The sequence below is a fragment of the Camellia sinensis genome, chromosome 8, assembly GCF_055761805.1.
Source record: "Camellia sinensis isolate YWXY chromosome 8, ASM5576180v1, whole genome shotgun sequence".
NCBI lineage: Eukaryota > Viridiplantae > Streptophyta > Magnoliopsida > Ericales > Theaceae > Camellia > Camellia sinensis.
In genome coordinates this window covers 171,714,392-171,730,615 of record NC_138968.1, presented here as the reverse complement: position 1 = coordinate 171,730,615, position 16,224 = coordinate 171,714,392, and the positions used below count along the sequence as shown (strand labels likewise).

The 16,224-nt window shown below is 32.5% G+C and overlaps 1 protein-coding gene and 2 pseudogenes across 8 annotated transcripts; all 3 read right to left on the bottom strand.

The window, feature by feature from the left end:
• Window positions 1-2,220: 2,220 nt before the first annotated feature.
• LOC114300708 (UDP-N-acetylglucosamine transporter UGNT1) lies at window positions 2,221-6,947 on the bottom strand. Of its 6 annotated transcripts, none has more exons than XM_082884114.1 (7): window positions 6,603-6,935; window positions 5,169-5,309; window positions 5,042-5,086; window positions 4,827-4,924; window positions 4,312-4,435; window positions 4,071-4,179; window positions 2,221-2,475 (listed from the first exon to the last, which is right to left on the bottom strand). In XM_082884114.1, the coding sequence occupies exons 1-6, from the start codon at window positions 6,655-6,657 to the stop codon at window positions 4,118-4,120; spliced, it is 525 nt and encodes a 174-aa protein (XP_082740240.1). In that variant the 5' UTR covers window positions 6,658-6,935; the 3' UTR covers window positions 2,221-2,475; window positions 4,071-4,117. The 6 variants fall into 6 exon arrangements, with proteins under 6 accessions (XP_082740240.1, XP_082740242.1, XP_082740245.1 ...); XM_082884115.1 differs by lacking the exon at window positions 2,221-2,475 and having other exon boundaries at window positions 2,482-4,179; window positions 6,603-6,730; window positions 6,849-6,915; XM_082884116.1 differs by lacking the exon at window positions 4,071-4,179 and having other exon boundaries at window positions 6,603-6,934.
• Window positions 6,948-7,705: 758 nt separating this feature from the next.
• Window positions 7,706-15,586, bottom strand: LOC145797317 (cytochrome P450 CYP72A219-like; annotated as a pseudogene). The gene is made up of 3 exons (XR_014338699.1): window positions 13,359-15,586; window positions 10,700-10,917; window positions 7,706-8,266 (listed from the first exon to the last, which is right to left on the bottom strand). The product of XR_014338699.1 is annotated as a cytochrome P450 CYP72A219-like (transcript).
• On the bottom strand, window positions 8,273-10,588 carry LOC145797318 (cytochrome P450 CYP72A219-like; annotated as a pseudogene). Its single transcript, XR_014338700.1, has 2 exons — window positions 9,762-10,588; window positions 8,273-9,234 (listed from the first exon to the last, which is right to left on the bottom strand). The product of XR_014338700.1 is annotated as a cytochrome P450 CYP72A219-like (transcript).
• Window positions 15,587-16,224: the final 638 nt, after the last annotated feature.

The following is a 16,224-nucleotide window of genomic DNA, read 5'->3' as shown; positions in this document are numbered from 1 at the left end:
ATAATATTTTGTATTACTTTTAAGATTTCATGTACAGCACACAGTGCTTCCCTTTTGCAATAGTCAGCCTTCTATTTGACATGTAACTTTATAGAGATATGTCCAATTTTGGAATTAATAATAATGTATTTTGGAGTTGAGCCCATCTCCATAATTAAACAGTGGACGTTTTATTTCTAGGCTTTTAAGTCTATAGAAAATTTGCCAAAAAATTACCAAATAAGTTTTGTTTTCAAGCTTCTTTTTTTCTCCTTCCTTGAAAGTTCAAACATTGAGTTTGGATGTGCTTTGATTGTTGGAAAACTTTGTTCTTTACCTACTCGCAAAACTTTTTGCTTTATTGTTGACTGTAAATGAAAGAACAAATCAACAACTTAAAGATTGCATAAACACGTAATTAAACTAAAATAAAACTATTCGGGCCTTAATTGAATTTCATTTGAAAACTCGCCTATGTTCTTATAAAATTTAATTTCAAATCCCTTCATTTGATTGGAAACTCCCACAGCTTATGTGAACTTAGATAGATGTTTTTGAGTTTGTTTCATGGTGGGTCACCAAAGCTCAACAATGGTTGTTTGCCTGTGCCATTTTCTTCGTATAGAAACAGGGATTTTCAGGTTGAAGGCATAATTTCATCTCTATAATTGATAATTTATTTTTAAGACAAGAAGGGTACAATTATATTAAATTAATAATTGATAATTGATAATTTATTAAATAGTGTTGGGATTATAATTATATTCTAATCCCAGCATTATTTACACTGTGCCTTCAGGCACGGGTATACGCTAGTATATTCATATGGTAAAAATTGGGATGAAAAGACAAGAAAATAGAGTTTTTGAAATTAAAAAAAAATGCAACAAAGAAATCAAAGAGAGAGAAAGATGAATAGACATAAGACTGTGTTATTATGAAAAATAGAATTTCGTGATTCTAATTTATACAAAATCCTAATTCATCTTCTTAATTATTCACAATCTACATTTTGTTTTAGCGTAATACAGTCATATTTTGATGTAAATTTTGGGATAAAGTGTGTATTGATGACAAATGTAGCTGATTTTCCTTTCTTACTCTCATGTTGTAGTGACATTCTTATTACATGACTATATTCTGTTAAAAATTTAAACAATTGAGTAATAGAAATGGGACATTGACTCTTGTGTAGGCACCAAAGTGAGATTTTACCAAGTACAGGGAATTGACTATTATAATTTCATGTGTAAGGAATAAAGTAAGATTTGATTAGAAGTGCATGAGTTGACTGTCATAATTTCATGTGTAAAGGCTAAAGTGAGAATTGATACAAAATACAAGAGTACAAATTGTAATTTACTCGTTATGTTTTTGAGAGTTTCAATCACGATAGAAGTTTTCAAATTATTTTGAGTTTTAATTAGTTTTTAACACAAGATTAAAGTTGATTTTAAATTGTTGTGACGTGGCAGCATGAATACGTATTATGATAGAAAGATTGTACAGATGATGGAAGCGGTTTATGTCTATAATTTATACCTTTGCATTGCGATTCAAAGTTCCTATAAGCATATTAAATTTTATTCAATTACACTATTAACACAATGTTAAAGGTCCTCTTTTTTACATATTGTCATTGCAAATATTCAAATGCTAGACTTTTTGTAAGATCAATGCTAGACTTTTTGTAAGTCCAATTATGCACCATACTGGGGTTGGAGCATGATAATAGTGAAAGGAACACTTTTTGTAAGATCAATGCTAGACTTTTTGTAAGTCCAATTATACACCATACTGGGGTTGGAGCATGATAATAGTGAAAGGAACACGCACATATGACGGAAAAAATTGAAATGAGAAGTGTTGTAAAATTATTGCCAAGATTATTTTTGTTTCTACCATTATCACTACTAAAAAAATCACTTTTTGCGACCGCTATAAACCGTCGCAAATAATAAAAAACAGTCGCAAAAGACTTTTTGCGACGGCTCATGCGACGGCAAATGGGGGTCGCGAATATGGGGGTGGCAAATACTTTTTGCGACGGCAAAACAACGGTCGCAAATTATTTGCGACCACCTAAACTACTTATGGCGACCGCTATTTTGCCGTCGCAAAAAACAAAGAAAAACACTAACATGATCTTTGGCGACCATCTTGTTACCGTCGCAAAAAATTAAAAATAAAAATAAAAATAAATAAATGAAAGTGTAGCGTTAAGCACTCTACGAATAACAATAACAATAACAAGAATTCAGACAATATAGCATTATAGTTATATTGAACATTCCATTTGAGTCTCAAAATTTGAGCCATATGTGAAAGTTATTACAACTAAAAACTTGGAAAAAAAAATTTTATGACAAAAATACAATCTAGAACTGGCCAATCTTCTCATCAATTTTTCTTGCTCGGGTGTTTCCCCACTCTATCAATGAACTGGCCAATCTTCTCATCAATTTTCTTTTCAAGTTCCACATCACCACATTGCACCTATGCAACAAAAATTTCAGGCATTAATGATAAAAATTATATACTGCCAAAATAAAAACTATCAATTTTAATCACTCCTATGGATATAGTGCAATTAGATTGAAAAAAGGTAACATGTCACAATCTAGATTTCAAACAGCATGAGGCTACATATTTCTTATTGCAAATTTAACAACGAGATATGTAGTGCAAAGCCTGCCAATGTGCAGAGTAGCATAATAAACATAATAAACAAAGTATGAATTCAACTGGTATTCAGCAAGTCAATGTTTTCAAATGGCAAGATATTGCAGCAATCAGTACAGGCAAACAGGAGACACCAGAATCATAGTTTAATTAATACTTCTGCTCACTATCAGCAAAAGAATTTTTACTTGAGGAGCATACCAAAAGATCTAAGTGTAAAAGGAGAACAGCAAACAAGGGTCTTTGCTCAGGCAGAGAGCTCTGGAGATAAATAATTGGGGAAAAAATATAAAAATATGCAACAAATAGCTTACTTGTAGCCACGCTGATCACAATAAAGGCAAACACTGATTAGGACCAACCACCTCAATAACAGGTAGTTTACAAGTAAATATAATCATCTTTATGTCAGGTGGTTTGAAGGCAGCCACCTTATAACGAAGTCACCTTCACGTTAAGAAAAACTACAATAATACACCTAATGGAAAAAAAAAAAAAAAAAATTATATGCCATGTTTGATATGCTGATAAGGGGATGGGGTAAGATTAAATAATCCAGGGATAAAATTATCCCACCCAATGTTTAACCAAGACCATTTTATCTCTCATGTGCAAGATTATTTTGTCGCGAGGGGACGGAAAATTTATTGGTATTGGGGCAATAAGAATGTGCTGCTCCCTCCTTGTGCTAAACACCTACACAAAATATTAGACACATAATCACATTGGTATTGAGGCACCCCTCCTGGGAATGCTCCAAAAGCACCATGCATACCCTTTATGCATATGCATGTTACTTGCTTTCTAGGTAAATGATGACTATGATTTAAAAAAAGAGGAAATTCCCAATAAGTTACTTTTTCCATAAAAGTACTATTGAATCGTATTAACATATGATTCAACCCTATCAACACAGTGTTGTTAATATGAGTTAGTGGTTTACTTTTATGGGAAAAGTAGGACTTTTTGACAGTATCCATTAAAAAAATGGAAGCCAGTGCAATGTAATTTAAACACTGTTAGTTGTTTTTGTAAATTTCTTCATCAGGCCTATATTGTACAAAAAGAGGTTGCAAATTAAGAAGGTGCAACTGCCACACAAATGTAATGTAACCGACTGTACTTTATACAGAGCACATATTTTTGGAAGAGTGTCTAAACAACCCTTGTGTTGATCTATAGAAAGCATTGAAAGAAAGAAGACAATATGTACTAGTTCAATGATTAAGTTATCAAGTCAAAAGGATTTACTAAAAAAGTATTGAGCCCAAAGAAATTGCTAGATTAATACCCTAAATCAAATATATAGCCAAACCCAACCCAACGAAGCTTTGTGTACCAATCAAGTGGGATCAACTAACCCTCAATTAAATAAATAAATAAAAAGACAACATGCCAAATTGAAGTACCATGTGTGGTTAATTTTGACGGCAAACGTCATTTTTGCCGTTTGGTATTAACCCCAAGGGGTGTTCATTGTACCAAATCGAACTTCAAGGTGACTCTCTGTTTTTTGACCTGACCACAGAGGGGTAGATTGTAATTTACCCAAAGATAAATAATTCCATTTCATTATCACTGGTTTGAACCAATTCCAAATATTATGAAGAACCACCTAACACCGTTAGAAAGTTTTACAAAAAATAGTACCTCCCCATAGCTGCATAGCACCATTGCAAAGAGAGTTTCTGAGTGTTTCCTGATCTTGCATTAATTTTTCTAGCTCCTGCTTCCGACTCTCTTGTGTTTCTAGATTATACTCAAAGTCATGAATCTAAATCGCAAGCAAAATCAAATATGCAATACATAAGAAAGAGGAGAAACAGATTTTTTTTTGCACAAAGATCAATATGTACTATTTTTTTTTGCACAGATTTTTTTTTGCACAAAGATTCATATAGGCGTTAAGAGGTTCAGAAAAGATTAGAAAAAGAGATGCAGAAACTAATTAATGACATAAAATGCTAGCACAAACACAAATGACATTTGAAAACTAAAAACAATTTTCAGGTCACATTTGAAAAGCAGCATGAAATTGGACAGAAATGAAATTCCAACCTCTCGTCTCCATGAGACAATGCTCCTGTGTATCCAAATCAAGTTTGCAACCACAGAAACAATTATTGGACTAAAACTAAGAAATTTTATCATGGTCAGCAAATTACAAGAAAGCCAGGAGAAAACAGATATGGAAAATTCAATGTAATCTCCAAGTCACCCCGAATAAATGTCCAGAACAATAAGAATGGCCCACATAATATTCCTACATCAAAAAAGTAAAATGATTTTATCTCACAGTTCTAGAATTTAAAAGAACCATATTTAAGAAGTTTTGTAATGTCCACAGGTTTTTTGTTTGTTTTGAGCTCTATTAACTTACCATTGCACCACATGAGACCAAAGCTATTGAGGCCACTAGATTTTCCTGTGAAAATGAAAGTATCAGCAAAAAAAAGAAGAGATGTGAAGCTGATGAAAAAGAACTGTGAAAACAGAAGAATTACTACCAATACGGGCTATGGTTGCGAGATATATTGCTGTGGTGATGTTGGCCATAAAAACAACAGCATAGCCATAGGAATCAAATGACAAGTCTCGAGCCCCAGCAATAAATGCACCAATAATGATCAATGCCACACTGATAACACCTTATGTTTTTGGTTAAACAGAGGAATTAGAAACATAACAATTCAAGCAAAAGTTGAAATATCTATTTGATGTTGGAAAAAAAATAAAGATAAAAAATAAAGAACAAATTCAAATATCCAAACCAAAGCTCAAGATGTTATGCACTATTATTTACATTTTGATGTACCAAAGAACCCAAGAGTTCATACTCAGATTTGAGTGAAACCAAACAGAACTCAAGAATTTGTCCACACATAGCCTGGTGATGGAATATCACATGTTAAACCATAGTCACTAAAATTATGTATTGTACAGTGAACTACTTCCTAAATATTTGGTATTCCCGTATTGAGTATTGCCTGACAATCCCCTTTTTTGGTTTCTTGTTTTTGTTTGATACATCATATATTAACGAAACAGCAAAAAAAGCTACTTCTTCTTCTTTTTTTTTTTTTTAAGCACAAAAATGCAAGTATGCTATAATCAGAAAATGCAAAATAATTTCTCTCCATAAAAATTGTATGGTCAAATACCTTTGCTCCCTCACATTATCATTAATAATTAGGATTACACCACATAACTAAGCCATTCATATAACATATCCTGGATCCAGACTCGACTCAACCTGGTATTGCACCGAGTCTTACCTGATGATGATACAAGTGTCTTGTGAGTAGGTGTGTGTATCTGAGGTTTATCCAACCCGTACACAGGGTTCCTCATCATAAAAACAGAAAAAAGTGAAACTCTAGTTGTAAAACCTTTTTTTTTTTTTTTTTCTAACTACAGACTATATACTTCATGAGCAATGCATCAATATTTTCATGTTCTAATTTGGCATAAAGCTTTCACCGTTAATCTTTGCTCATATTATTTCATTATTCACATATCTACTAAAAAATCAATACACACATACTTGTGTATGCACATAAGCTTGCAACAGAAGACTTGACTAAATGAGCTAAATTAATGTTTAACTAGAACCATAGCTGTTTCTACTTTACCTCTTCTGATATTTGAATCCTTTGGTATTGATGCTCAGAAATCACAATAAAAAAGTATTGATGCTCAGAAATCACAATAAAAAAGTATTGATGCTCAGAAATCACAATAAAAAAGTATTGATGCTCAGAAATCACAATAAAAATTGTCAAGAATTGAAATATGATTATGGCCCCAATGAACAACAATTGAAATATAAGAAGTAGATAGAAAGAGGAAATACAATGATCGAAGAGAAGAAGAACAAAGCGATTATTTGCTAGAAATTGAAACTACATGAAATGAAATAGTGAAAAACAGAAATCACGTACCTTTGAAGAAATCGCGAAGAACAGAATTCCAAATGATATTGAAGGCATCGATCATAAGAAGAAATCGCAAAGAAGATAAATTGAAGAATATAAATCGCGAAAGGCAGATGAATGCATCGATCTAAACCCTAGCAAATATATATACAGAGAGAGAGAGAGAGACGATAGAGATAGAGATCGAGAGAGAGAGAGGAATTCAGAGATCGAGAGATATTGAGAGATTGAGAGAGGAAGAGTGATTCATACCTGTGTTTGGGTGAGCGAGAGAAAGAGAGCGATGTCGAGAGTTTGAGCAAAGCTGACTAGGGCAAAATATAAATAAAAGAAAATAAGTGAAATAAAGCACATACATAAACGAGATTAGAAAATAGTATATTTTTTGCTACGGTTAAATAGACGGTCGCAAAAAAATAGACGCAAAAAGTCAATTTTTTAGTAGTGTATGTTATTATTATTATTTTTTAAATGTGTTAAAACTTGAAACAAGCCAAAGCAACCTACTTGCTATATTTCTCAATTAATTATTATTTTTAAATGTAGTGCTCAATAAATTATTTTGAAATGCTTTTTGCTTGTATTTATAAGAATGAAAATTAAATCTAGTTGTGAATTAAATATTGAGAAATTTGCTCAACCAAAGAAATATGATTTAATAGTGGTAGGGGCTGAATTATCCCTTCCAAAGGAGATAAATGAGAAAAAAAAACTTCTCCAAATAAGGTGATGAGAACTAATTTCAAATGTTAGCTTTGTTTTTCCTGAGTATTTTTAGGTTGTGATGTTGATAATTAAAATAAAATAAAATTCATAGATGAACCTTGGATTATAATGATTATTACCATTCATCTAGCATATATAATGAGGGTGATTGGTAGAGATTATTTTAAACTAAAAGTTAATAAATAGAAAGCAGAAGTTAAAAGCTCTCCTCCCCCAACTTTTGAAAAATTAACTTTTTTCAGCTTATTTAAATTATTTCTACCAAATAAGCTATAAGCAAAAATTGCACCAAACAATCTGACACAAACTCAATATTTACTGCCACCCCATATGGTGTGGTTCGATCACAAATATCTAAAAGCAGCCATACCACCAAAGACAAATTGAAAAACAGAGGAATTATTGGATATTATGAAGAGCGTATCCCCTAACTGAAAAGCAATGCCAATACATAAGACAACGTTAACCATAAAGTTAAGATAGTCATTTTTACATATTGAAATTCCAAGATTCAGATCCTAGATTTTTTGTAAGATCAAGTGAGCACCATATTGTGGTTGGAGCGTAACAATAGTGAAAGGAGCATGCACATATGATGGAGAAAGTTGAAATGAAAAGTGTTTTAAAATCATTGCCAGGGCTAATTTTCATTCCACCATTGCAAAGTTTTTTCCAATGCACACACGAGGACCCCCACTGAAAGGAAAGAATGTGCTTTGGCCCTTTGTTGCCTTTATAATTCCCTCAGCAAATCTCTCCGGCTTGAACTCCGTTGCATCTTCACCCCAAATTTCACGGTAATGATGGATTGCAGTAATTGGCACAAGAAACTCTAGTCCAGGAGGTACAAGAAGTTCCCCTAGCCTTGTCTTCTTGTGTACAGCTCGAATAGGGTAGCTTGCTGGTGAGTATAACCTAAGAACCTCATTGAGAATCATGGTTATCTGCAAATAAAAGTTACAGGACATTTAAATTGAATCTTTATTGGTAAATGAGTGATATTCCATACATAATGCAGAAGTATAATTGGATTGGTCATGTTTTCATACAATAATCAAATGATAGCTCTGCATTCATATGTATGCATTTTTTGCACACCTAAGAAGCTACGTAGACATATCGATATAGTAATTTTTGAGAAATACAGAACACTAAACATGGAGAATACACACAATATATTGTTCTATTATAAATTTATTATAGGTTATACGTATGAATATTTCATTCAAAGTTAAAAAATATAAACAAATAACACAAATTTCTAAGTTTAAGGGAGCATAAATTAATATGTATACATCTACATTGTTATTCTTGTTCCAATTCAATTATAGCTAGTACTTAAATTTCTTCTTCAGAAGATGACAGCTGTTCCGTTTTAGTTTATACAATTCACGAACTTCCAAATTATATTCATGCATTACATTTTTCTCTTTCTGAAAAGATTTTAGTATGATAGGCAAAAAGTTCTGTAGTTAGTCCTATTAATTTGAGAACAATTCCAAAAATTAGTTTATGCAGAAAATACTCAGTTTTAAGCTGATTTAACCCATCAAAGTCTGGTTTGTTTTCCCCAAATACTGCCAAAACCTCTTCTCAAGCTAGAGACTGCCACTTTTGATGCTTACTCAACAAGACCATTGTCCACACAAGCAAAGCCAAGGTGGTCTCTTGCCCAGTGAGCTAGAATAGCTTGCAATCTTCGATCACCTCTTCTATCGTTAGCGTGATTTTCTTCTTATTTCCCTTTTCTTGAATTTCTTTCAAATTTGTTTTCAATAGTATACCCAATAAGTCATTATTTTCATCTTCATCTTTCATCGTTCTCTCTCTTTTATTGATGATATTGCGTAGTACAGATCCCACTTCATGATAGATTGCTTTCATCCTCTTGTTTGTCTTTGTTGGTAAAAACCTACATGCAATCCAGTAAATCTCGAAAAGATGAAGACATCAAAAAAGAACCAAAATAGAAGGTTCAATTTTTGTGATTGGTACTACTTGGGACAGAAAGACATGTAAAGTTTCCAATCTATTTTCTTGAAAAAGCGATGAAGCATCATATGAAAATGAGAAGATAAAACTATCTAGGCTTCAACTACATAAATTTTGGAAACGTAATTGTCAATGAGAAGCTGAGTATATGTAGTAAAGTATTTTGAAAATTTACAATATATATATATATATATAACTTTTTGAGTAGGTATATATATATTTTTAGCATTTAATATCTACCAAGAAATTTGTCTACAATCCTATATTCAATCTTTGTATGTAAATGAAGATATCAGGTACAATCAAAGTTACTTTAAGTAAATAAATCAAGTATACACAAGTAAAGAAACTCACAATTGGTATATAATTAAAATTGTAATGCAATATAAGAGTTTTGTCTTTCAAACAGAAAGCAAGCAAAACAATCATAAACTAATTCTACCTTACCTCCATCCTGGAATGTAAATCGACTGCAATTGTTGGATTGTAAGATCTGTTTGTTCTTTTTGGAGTTCGAATATCTTTTTTCCTTCTTCATAGTTACTACCAAACGATGTCCGAGAAATTATGTCGCCTGTCAGACTCTCAAGATACGGGAATACGTCAAGCTCACATGACCCTTTTGTTGAGACTAATACCTCCCATTTGCTTATCATCTCACAACAACTTGAGTACATTGCTGGTAACATTTGTTATACGACAAATACCAAAAACATTGTTAAGCACTGCCGATGCAATACTTGCATGGAAAACATTTTGTGGGGTTTTGGTTACTCTGGAAAGCAATTTTGAGGAAGAGAAGCAAATGAATGTCTAGTTCAAACAAACACTAAGTAGTTTCTAATTGTTTTACTTGTTTAGTACTATTATTTTTTGTGTATGATTCTAAATCTAGTTAGGATGAGGCATTGTTGTGTGCAAATAAAAGAAAGTGCAGAAAGAAGGAATTGTTAAGTTTCATTAAGAATAACACAGAAACCAACAAAAAAAAACAAACAAAAAAACAAAACAAAAGAAGATATTTTGAATGTGGATCCCAACTAATTTGTAAGATATTGTTCATTCATGACAATTATAACACATTAAATTAGCTAGTCTCGGGTCTAACAAGCATTTGTGAAGTACAATAGTGAGCAGTTTACAAAATTTAAGGGCAAGAAACCAAAAAAAAGAAAAATGGATGAATGGTGGTTTGGTTCTCATGTTTGCTCCCAAAAAAAAAAAGAAAAAAGTGGATAAAACAAGGAAATTAATGGCTAGGTATAAAAAAAAATATTGTCTATTTAATTTTAATTTTTTTCTTAATTTCATCTAAGCACACTGTAACATACTACATGCATCCAAATGTATTTAACTTAAAGAAGTCAAGATTAGAGATTAAATACCTTCAACTTTTCTAGATGAAAAGTCGGGTTGATAAGGTTTCTGTGCTTAGCCCATTTCTCACCCTCGTACCCCAGAAGCCCTGTCACTAATAACTTGCCAAGTGGGTTCATCCCTGGCTTTTGAAAAGCTTCATAGTTAAATAAAATCTCCTTTATCAGTTTAGGATCTGTAATGGTTAGTCTCGGTGTTGGGCCTAACCATTGAAAGTAATCTTTACCTGAAAGTTTTGGCCATTTTTCCAGGTTAAGAAGTACATTAAAGACTTGGTCTAATAAAATGATTAACAATATATGATAACATGTGAGATGAGCTTAAGAATCTTAATATTGATGATATAAAAATGTGTTTTACATCTTCTTTCAACGCTATAACCAAAGATAGAAATGTGAAATAAATAAAAACAACAAGAGAGATTCTGTTGTTCAAGGAGTAGGATGATTTTGTGCTATATGATTGGCTAGCATCTGAAGTTCAATTACCAGTATAGGCACTCTCTCTTCTTCTTCTTCTTTTTTTTTAACTGACTTGACTGGAAGCAAAGTCTAATTAATAAACAATAAAAGCAGCATTTGAGCAAGTGTTGACAATTCTGTTTTCAAAAAATACTTCAACCAAATCTCCTTTGACCACACTCCAACTATCTTGAAAAACTGCCATCACAAAAATAGAAGCCCCCGGATCACACTCAAACGTTGCCAATCTAATTTTCTCCTTTGCAAAGGGCCTCTTCAACCAGTTAGACTTACTTACTCAATTCCTGACTTATCCACCCACCCCAAGTATAAAATCTGGAATATTAGGGGGAAAAATTCATTAGTAATATAATAATCAATGACACTATCAAATTAATTCTAAGGAGGGAAGTGTTGTTGATTTTCTTTCGACAAGCAATTTGGCTGGATGGTTTGGTTTAATAGAATTGCAACTAGTGATATGTTTCTAAGGAGAAATATAAGAGTAAACCAAATTTTTTATTTTATGCAACAGAAAGTGAAGCAGAAAATTATTCAACAGAGGGCGAAGCAGACATGGCTATACGAACAGCTCCTAAGTCTAGACTGGTTTTTACATCAATATATTTCTTTTTGCTAATTTAAAAAAAAAATTAAATAAATCCAAGTCCAATTAATTTGTATCGATAAAAAGAAAAAAGAAGAAGCTAAGTCCAGTTCTAAATCCATTCAAATCTTGTCTTTTCCATCCAGTAAAAAGGAATTTTGAAACATTCAATCAAGTTCACAAAATAATTCCATTAAATTTTTGTGAAAGAAATTTTCGGTTTCGGAATCCCCCCCCCCAAAAAAAAGAAACATTTTCATGGTTATTAACTAGGACCCCTGGCATGGTAATTTGTGGAGCACCACTTTGAGGTGTGAAGTTGTAGATTCAACTCTTATGGGAGGAGTTTGATATCCATGGGCTTGGGGTTGGACTTGGTGTATTGTTGGACGTGCTATGGTCGTTGGATTTGGTGTGCTTATCCAGTTTGATAGAATACTTTATCTAAAACAATTTCTCATCAGAAATAATCATGGCTAATTAAATGGTCTCTAAACAACAAAAGAAAGCCTATGGTGCATATGTGTATCATATGTCTTATAATTAAAAAAATAATAATATAATTTTATACTTTCAGAGTTATAATTAAAAAAAAAATTATAATCAAACAATACATAAGGTACAACTAAAGATCTCATGAGTTATAACTAAAATAAAATCATAATTAAAGAAAAAAATTAATTCTAATTAAAAAAAGAAAATTACATAAATTAAGGATGCAAATGGTAAAAATGTATATAGTAGAATTTCTCAAAAAGAAAAGGTAAGTATCCAGCCTGTTACATTTTTTTGTTAATTTTTAATTTTTTAATTTTTTAATTTGCTCTCCAAGCATATTTATGAGGCTGTTTTTCGATAACAGAGCATATATTTTAAGGATAAAAATACAATAAAATCATATTTGGGGATTTTAGGTAAAGTTTTGAAAATTAACTCCCCGATTATTTGTTTTGAATGACACTAACACCAAAAACTAAATACTAAATGTAACAAATCACATATTAAATAAATTAAAATGTAACAAATTGAATAATTTGAGAAGTCGTCCAGCCATAAATGCAAAACTCAACTCCAATCTCAAGCATTTGACCTGTTTAGTTTTTTTTTTTTTTAAGGAAACAACAATGATACCCTCTTTTTTGGGATCTCACAACACCTAAAGTCATCACTTCAGAGATCGTGGGGTCTTAAAAAAGAAGTCTCACTTATTTTCCTTAAAAAAAATGTTGGAATTCTTTTTGGAAACCCCACCACCCATATTTCGAAATAATTTTCATAACAAACATGAATTAAGTGTTTCAATTTTTACAAATTTAGTCTACACATATGTGCGCATCACATAGTAAAATGCTAGCCTAATAATGTACATAAGATATTGTGATTGGTCAACTTTTTGTTTTGTTTTTGTTTTATTTTTTTCTTTTTTGTTCTTATCTCTGGTTGATATGTATGTGGGATTGTGGGGAAAAAAAAAAAAAGTCTGTATGATTTCTGTTTTTTTAATTCCAAAATTCACACCACTATTTGTGGCCCTCAAAAAATCTGAAAACCTAATTCGAAACTATTCAAACAAGTAGAGTTTTCAAGAGAGATACATACCATGAAGAATGACACAGTGATGGTGGAATGGTAGAAAATGGGGCACAATATCGTCGGAGCAAGGGTCAATGGGTTTGGATCTTGCTTCTTTCATCATTGGTATCATCTCTTTGGTGTCTCCAAACAACAATTTGTATGGATTTCCCTTGAAACCTTGCTCTCTCAGCCACTTCCCTAACTGTTTGGCCTCAACCACACCCATTTCACTACCTTCCATGCCCATGTTAGCAAAGTTACCAAAGCTATGGAGGTAACAATAGAGCTCGCTGTTACTTCCATATTAGAGAAGAAACAAAAAAGAGAGAGAGAGAAATCCACAAATTCAGTAGGTAGCTGTGGTGTAGGTAGGTACATGATACAATTCTCATATGATATGATATGATGACAATAAAGACAAAAATGAGGAAACCTAGGTAGGTGTACTTCTAATGCAATTATTTGTCCAAAAGTTATATGTGAATATTTCAATCATAAATTTCAGTATTTCAACTTTAAAACTATTCACAAACAAGAAAATTAGTGGTACGCGGATAAAACAGTCGGTTCAGTGATTTATGTAATTAATTATTGAGATAATAAGAATGTTAAAAATTTAAGATTCAAGTTGATGAAATGATTTTAATTTTTTCATTGTAATTTAACTTATCAACATTCCAACATTTTATAATTAAAAAAATGATGCTTATGCAATAATTTTACTCTATTTCTATTTCTAGATCACATCAGTTTTAAGTAGAGGTGTTCATGGTTCGGTTGCAGTCGGAAAACTTTCAATCCATCATCTGTATGCCGGATTGAAAAAAATTAATTTGCATCCATATGCCAGATTGACGAATGCAGATTGAGCGAATTGGCAAATAATTATAAATCGGTTTGGCGGTTTAAATTTTTATAAATTTTGAACATAATACAATAATTTGTCAATATTTTTTTTATAACAATCCAACTCAACATAACTAAAAGATTATCATTTAAATTGTCAAATATTAATAATAAATACGTATAAAAAAAACATACATTATCAAAACTATTTCATTATTTTTTTTTTAATTTAAAAACTATTTAATTTGATTTTTTTTTTAGATAAAAAAATTAGGCCTTATATTTTCCACACAAAAATATCAAATATCAACACTTGCCATTTGATAAAAAAAATTTCAAATTGAAAACAAATTGAAAATACAATAGAATATCTAAACTTTTTTTCAATTTAAAATACAAACAAAATATCTAAACAAATTGAAAATACAGAATCTTACAAATATTTTTTGATCAGCAAAAAAAAGCTTTATTGATGAAAACTAAACAAACAAAGTATGACAGATATGAATGGCAACGGGGCGAGGCGGGGCCAGGCCGAGGATTGCACTTCCTGTCCCAATCCCTAAACCTATATAATTCCCCGTCCCCGTCCTCAATTCCCGATCGGGAACCCATGACCTCCCCCACCCCCCTACAGGGATCGGGTTTCTCCGACCTCAAAAAATCTCCGACTTTTTTTTTTTTTTTTTTTTTTGAAACAACATCCACACCAAAAAATAAAGATATTGAAAGCAATTGAAAATGAATCATAATATATGGAAAGAAATTGATAATTTCAGTGCTAAGACTTCAAATATATTGTATATACTTTTCGAAAATAACAAAATAAAATAATTCAATCAACTAAAAATAATAGTTCTTGTATATAACCAAAATGTTAAGAGATCCCGCCCCCTTTACTGAAATTTCTACCACCTGAGTCTCACTGTGGAACTCACCCATTTGAGGAATGGTAGGAATTTTGATTAAAAAAAAATAGGAGCAGTAATATTGTTGTAGAAAGATGAGACCCAACAAACACCTTTTCAAAAAATTGCAAACATACACAACAAAAAAGAGTTACAGAGAAGATCCCTTAGCTGTCTAAGGGCAAAGGAGAATCTAGATTTGTACACAAATAGACCAGATTTGTAAGGCGACTGAAATGACAAATCTGCAAAGGGGTAAAGAAGGGATGAAAAGTTGATAGATCGGGATGAAAACAAGGAAATCGAAGAGTTGATAGAAGAGATAGGCAGAAATTACTAGAGAGTCGATTAGGTCGATCTGCCGTAAGAGAGACAAAGAGCCGGTGGGAGAGTCTGGAGAAGGGAGACGCCGAGCGACAGCGGCAGCAGCCATGTGACTAGAGAGAGGAGAGAGTGCGGTGTGTGAGTGTGTCTCAGTGTCTCTGCGTGAAACCCTAAAATGAGTCAAAAGAATAGATAATATATATATATATATATATATATGCAGATGGGTGTAATGGTAATTTCATGTCGGGGTAAACAAGTACAGGCCGGGGACACGGACGGGCCGGGGCTGAGGAAGGTATCACCATCCCCGGCCCAAAAATGATCGGAGATTCATTTTTAAATACCATCGCCGGCCCGTCGAGAGTATTTTTCGGAGAAAAACCGTTCCAATCGGGGTCAGGGAGTCGGGTCCCTGTCGGGTCGATTTCAAATTGCCGTCTCTAATGGCAGAGTACATTAAAAAGAGGAGAGTGTAAAAGTATCACAGTGAACCATCAAGATCCCAACCAGGTTGACACCAAGATGAACACCAAATCATCTGCTAGCACAAACTCCAAACTCCAAGTTGGTGAAAAACCAACATCCAGCGCAAAAGCAAAACACAAAACAGGAACCAAAAATCAGTCACCAACATCCACACAAAACAACTACTATTACTTGCAACTAGGACCACCACCAATCACTCAGCAACACCAACTTCTCAACCCAGCAACCACCAAACAGCAACAAAAGTAATATACATCAACACCATTAGACATCAACAACCAGTAATCAAGGTCTTGTTTGGTGTAGTTGTTAAAACAGATTTT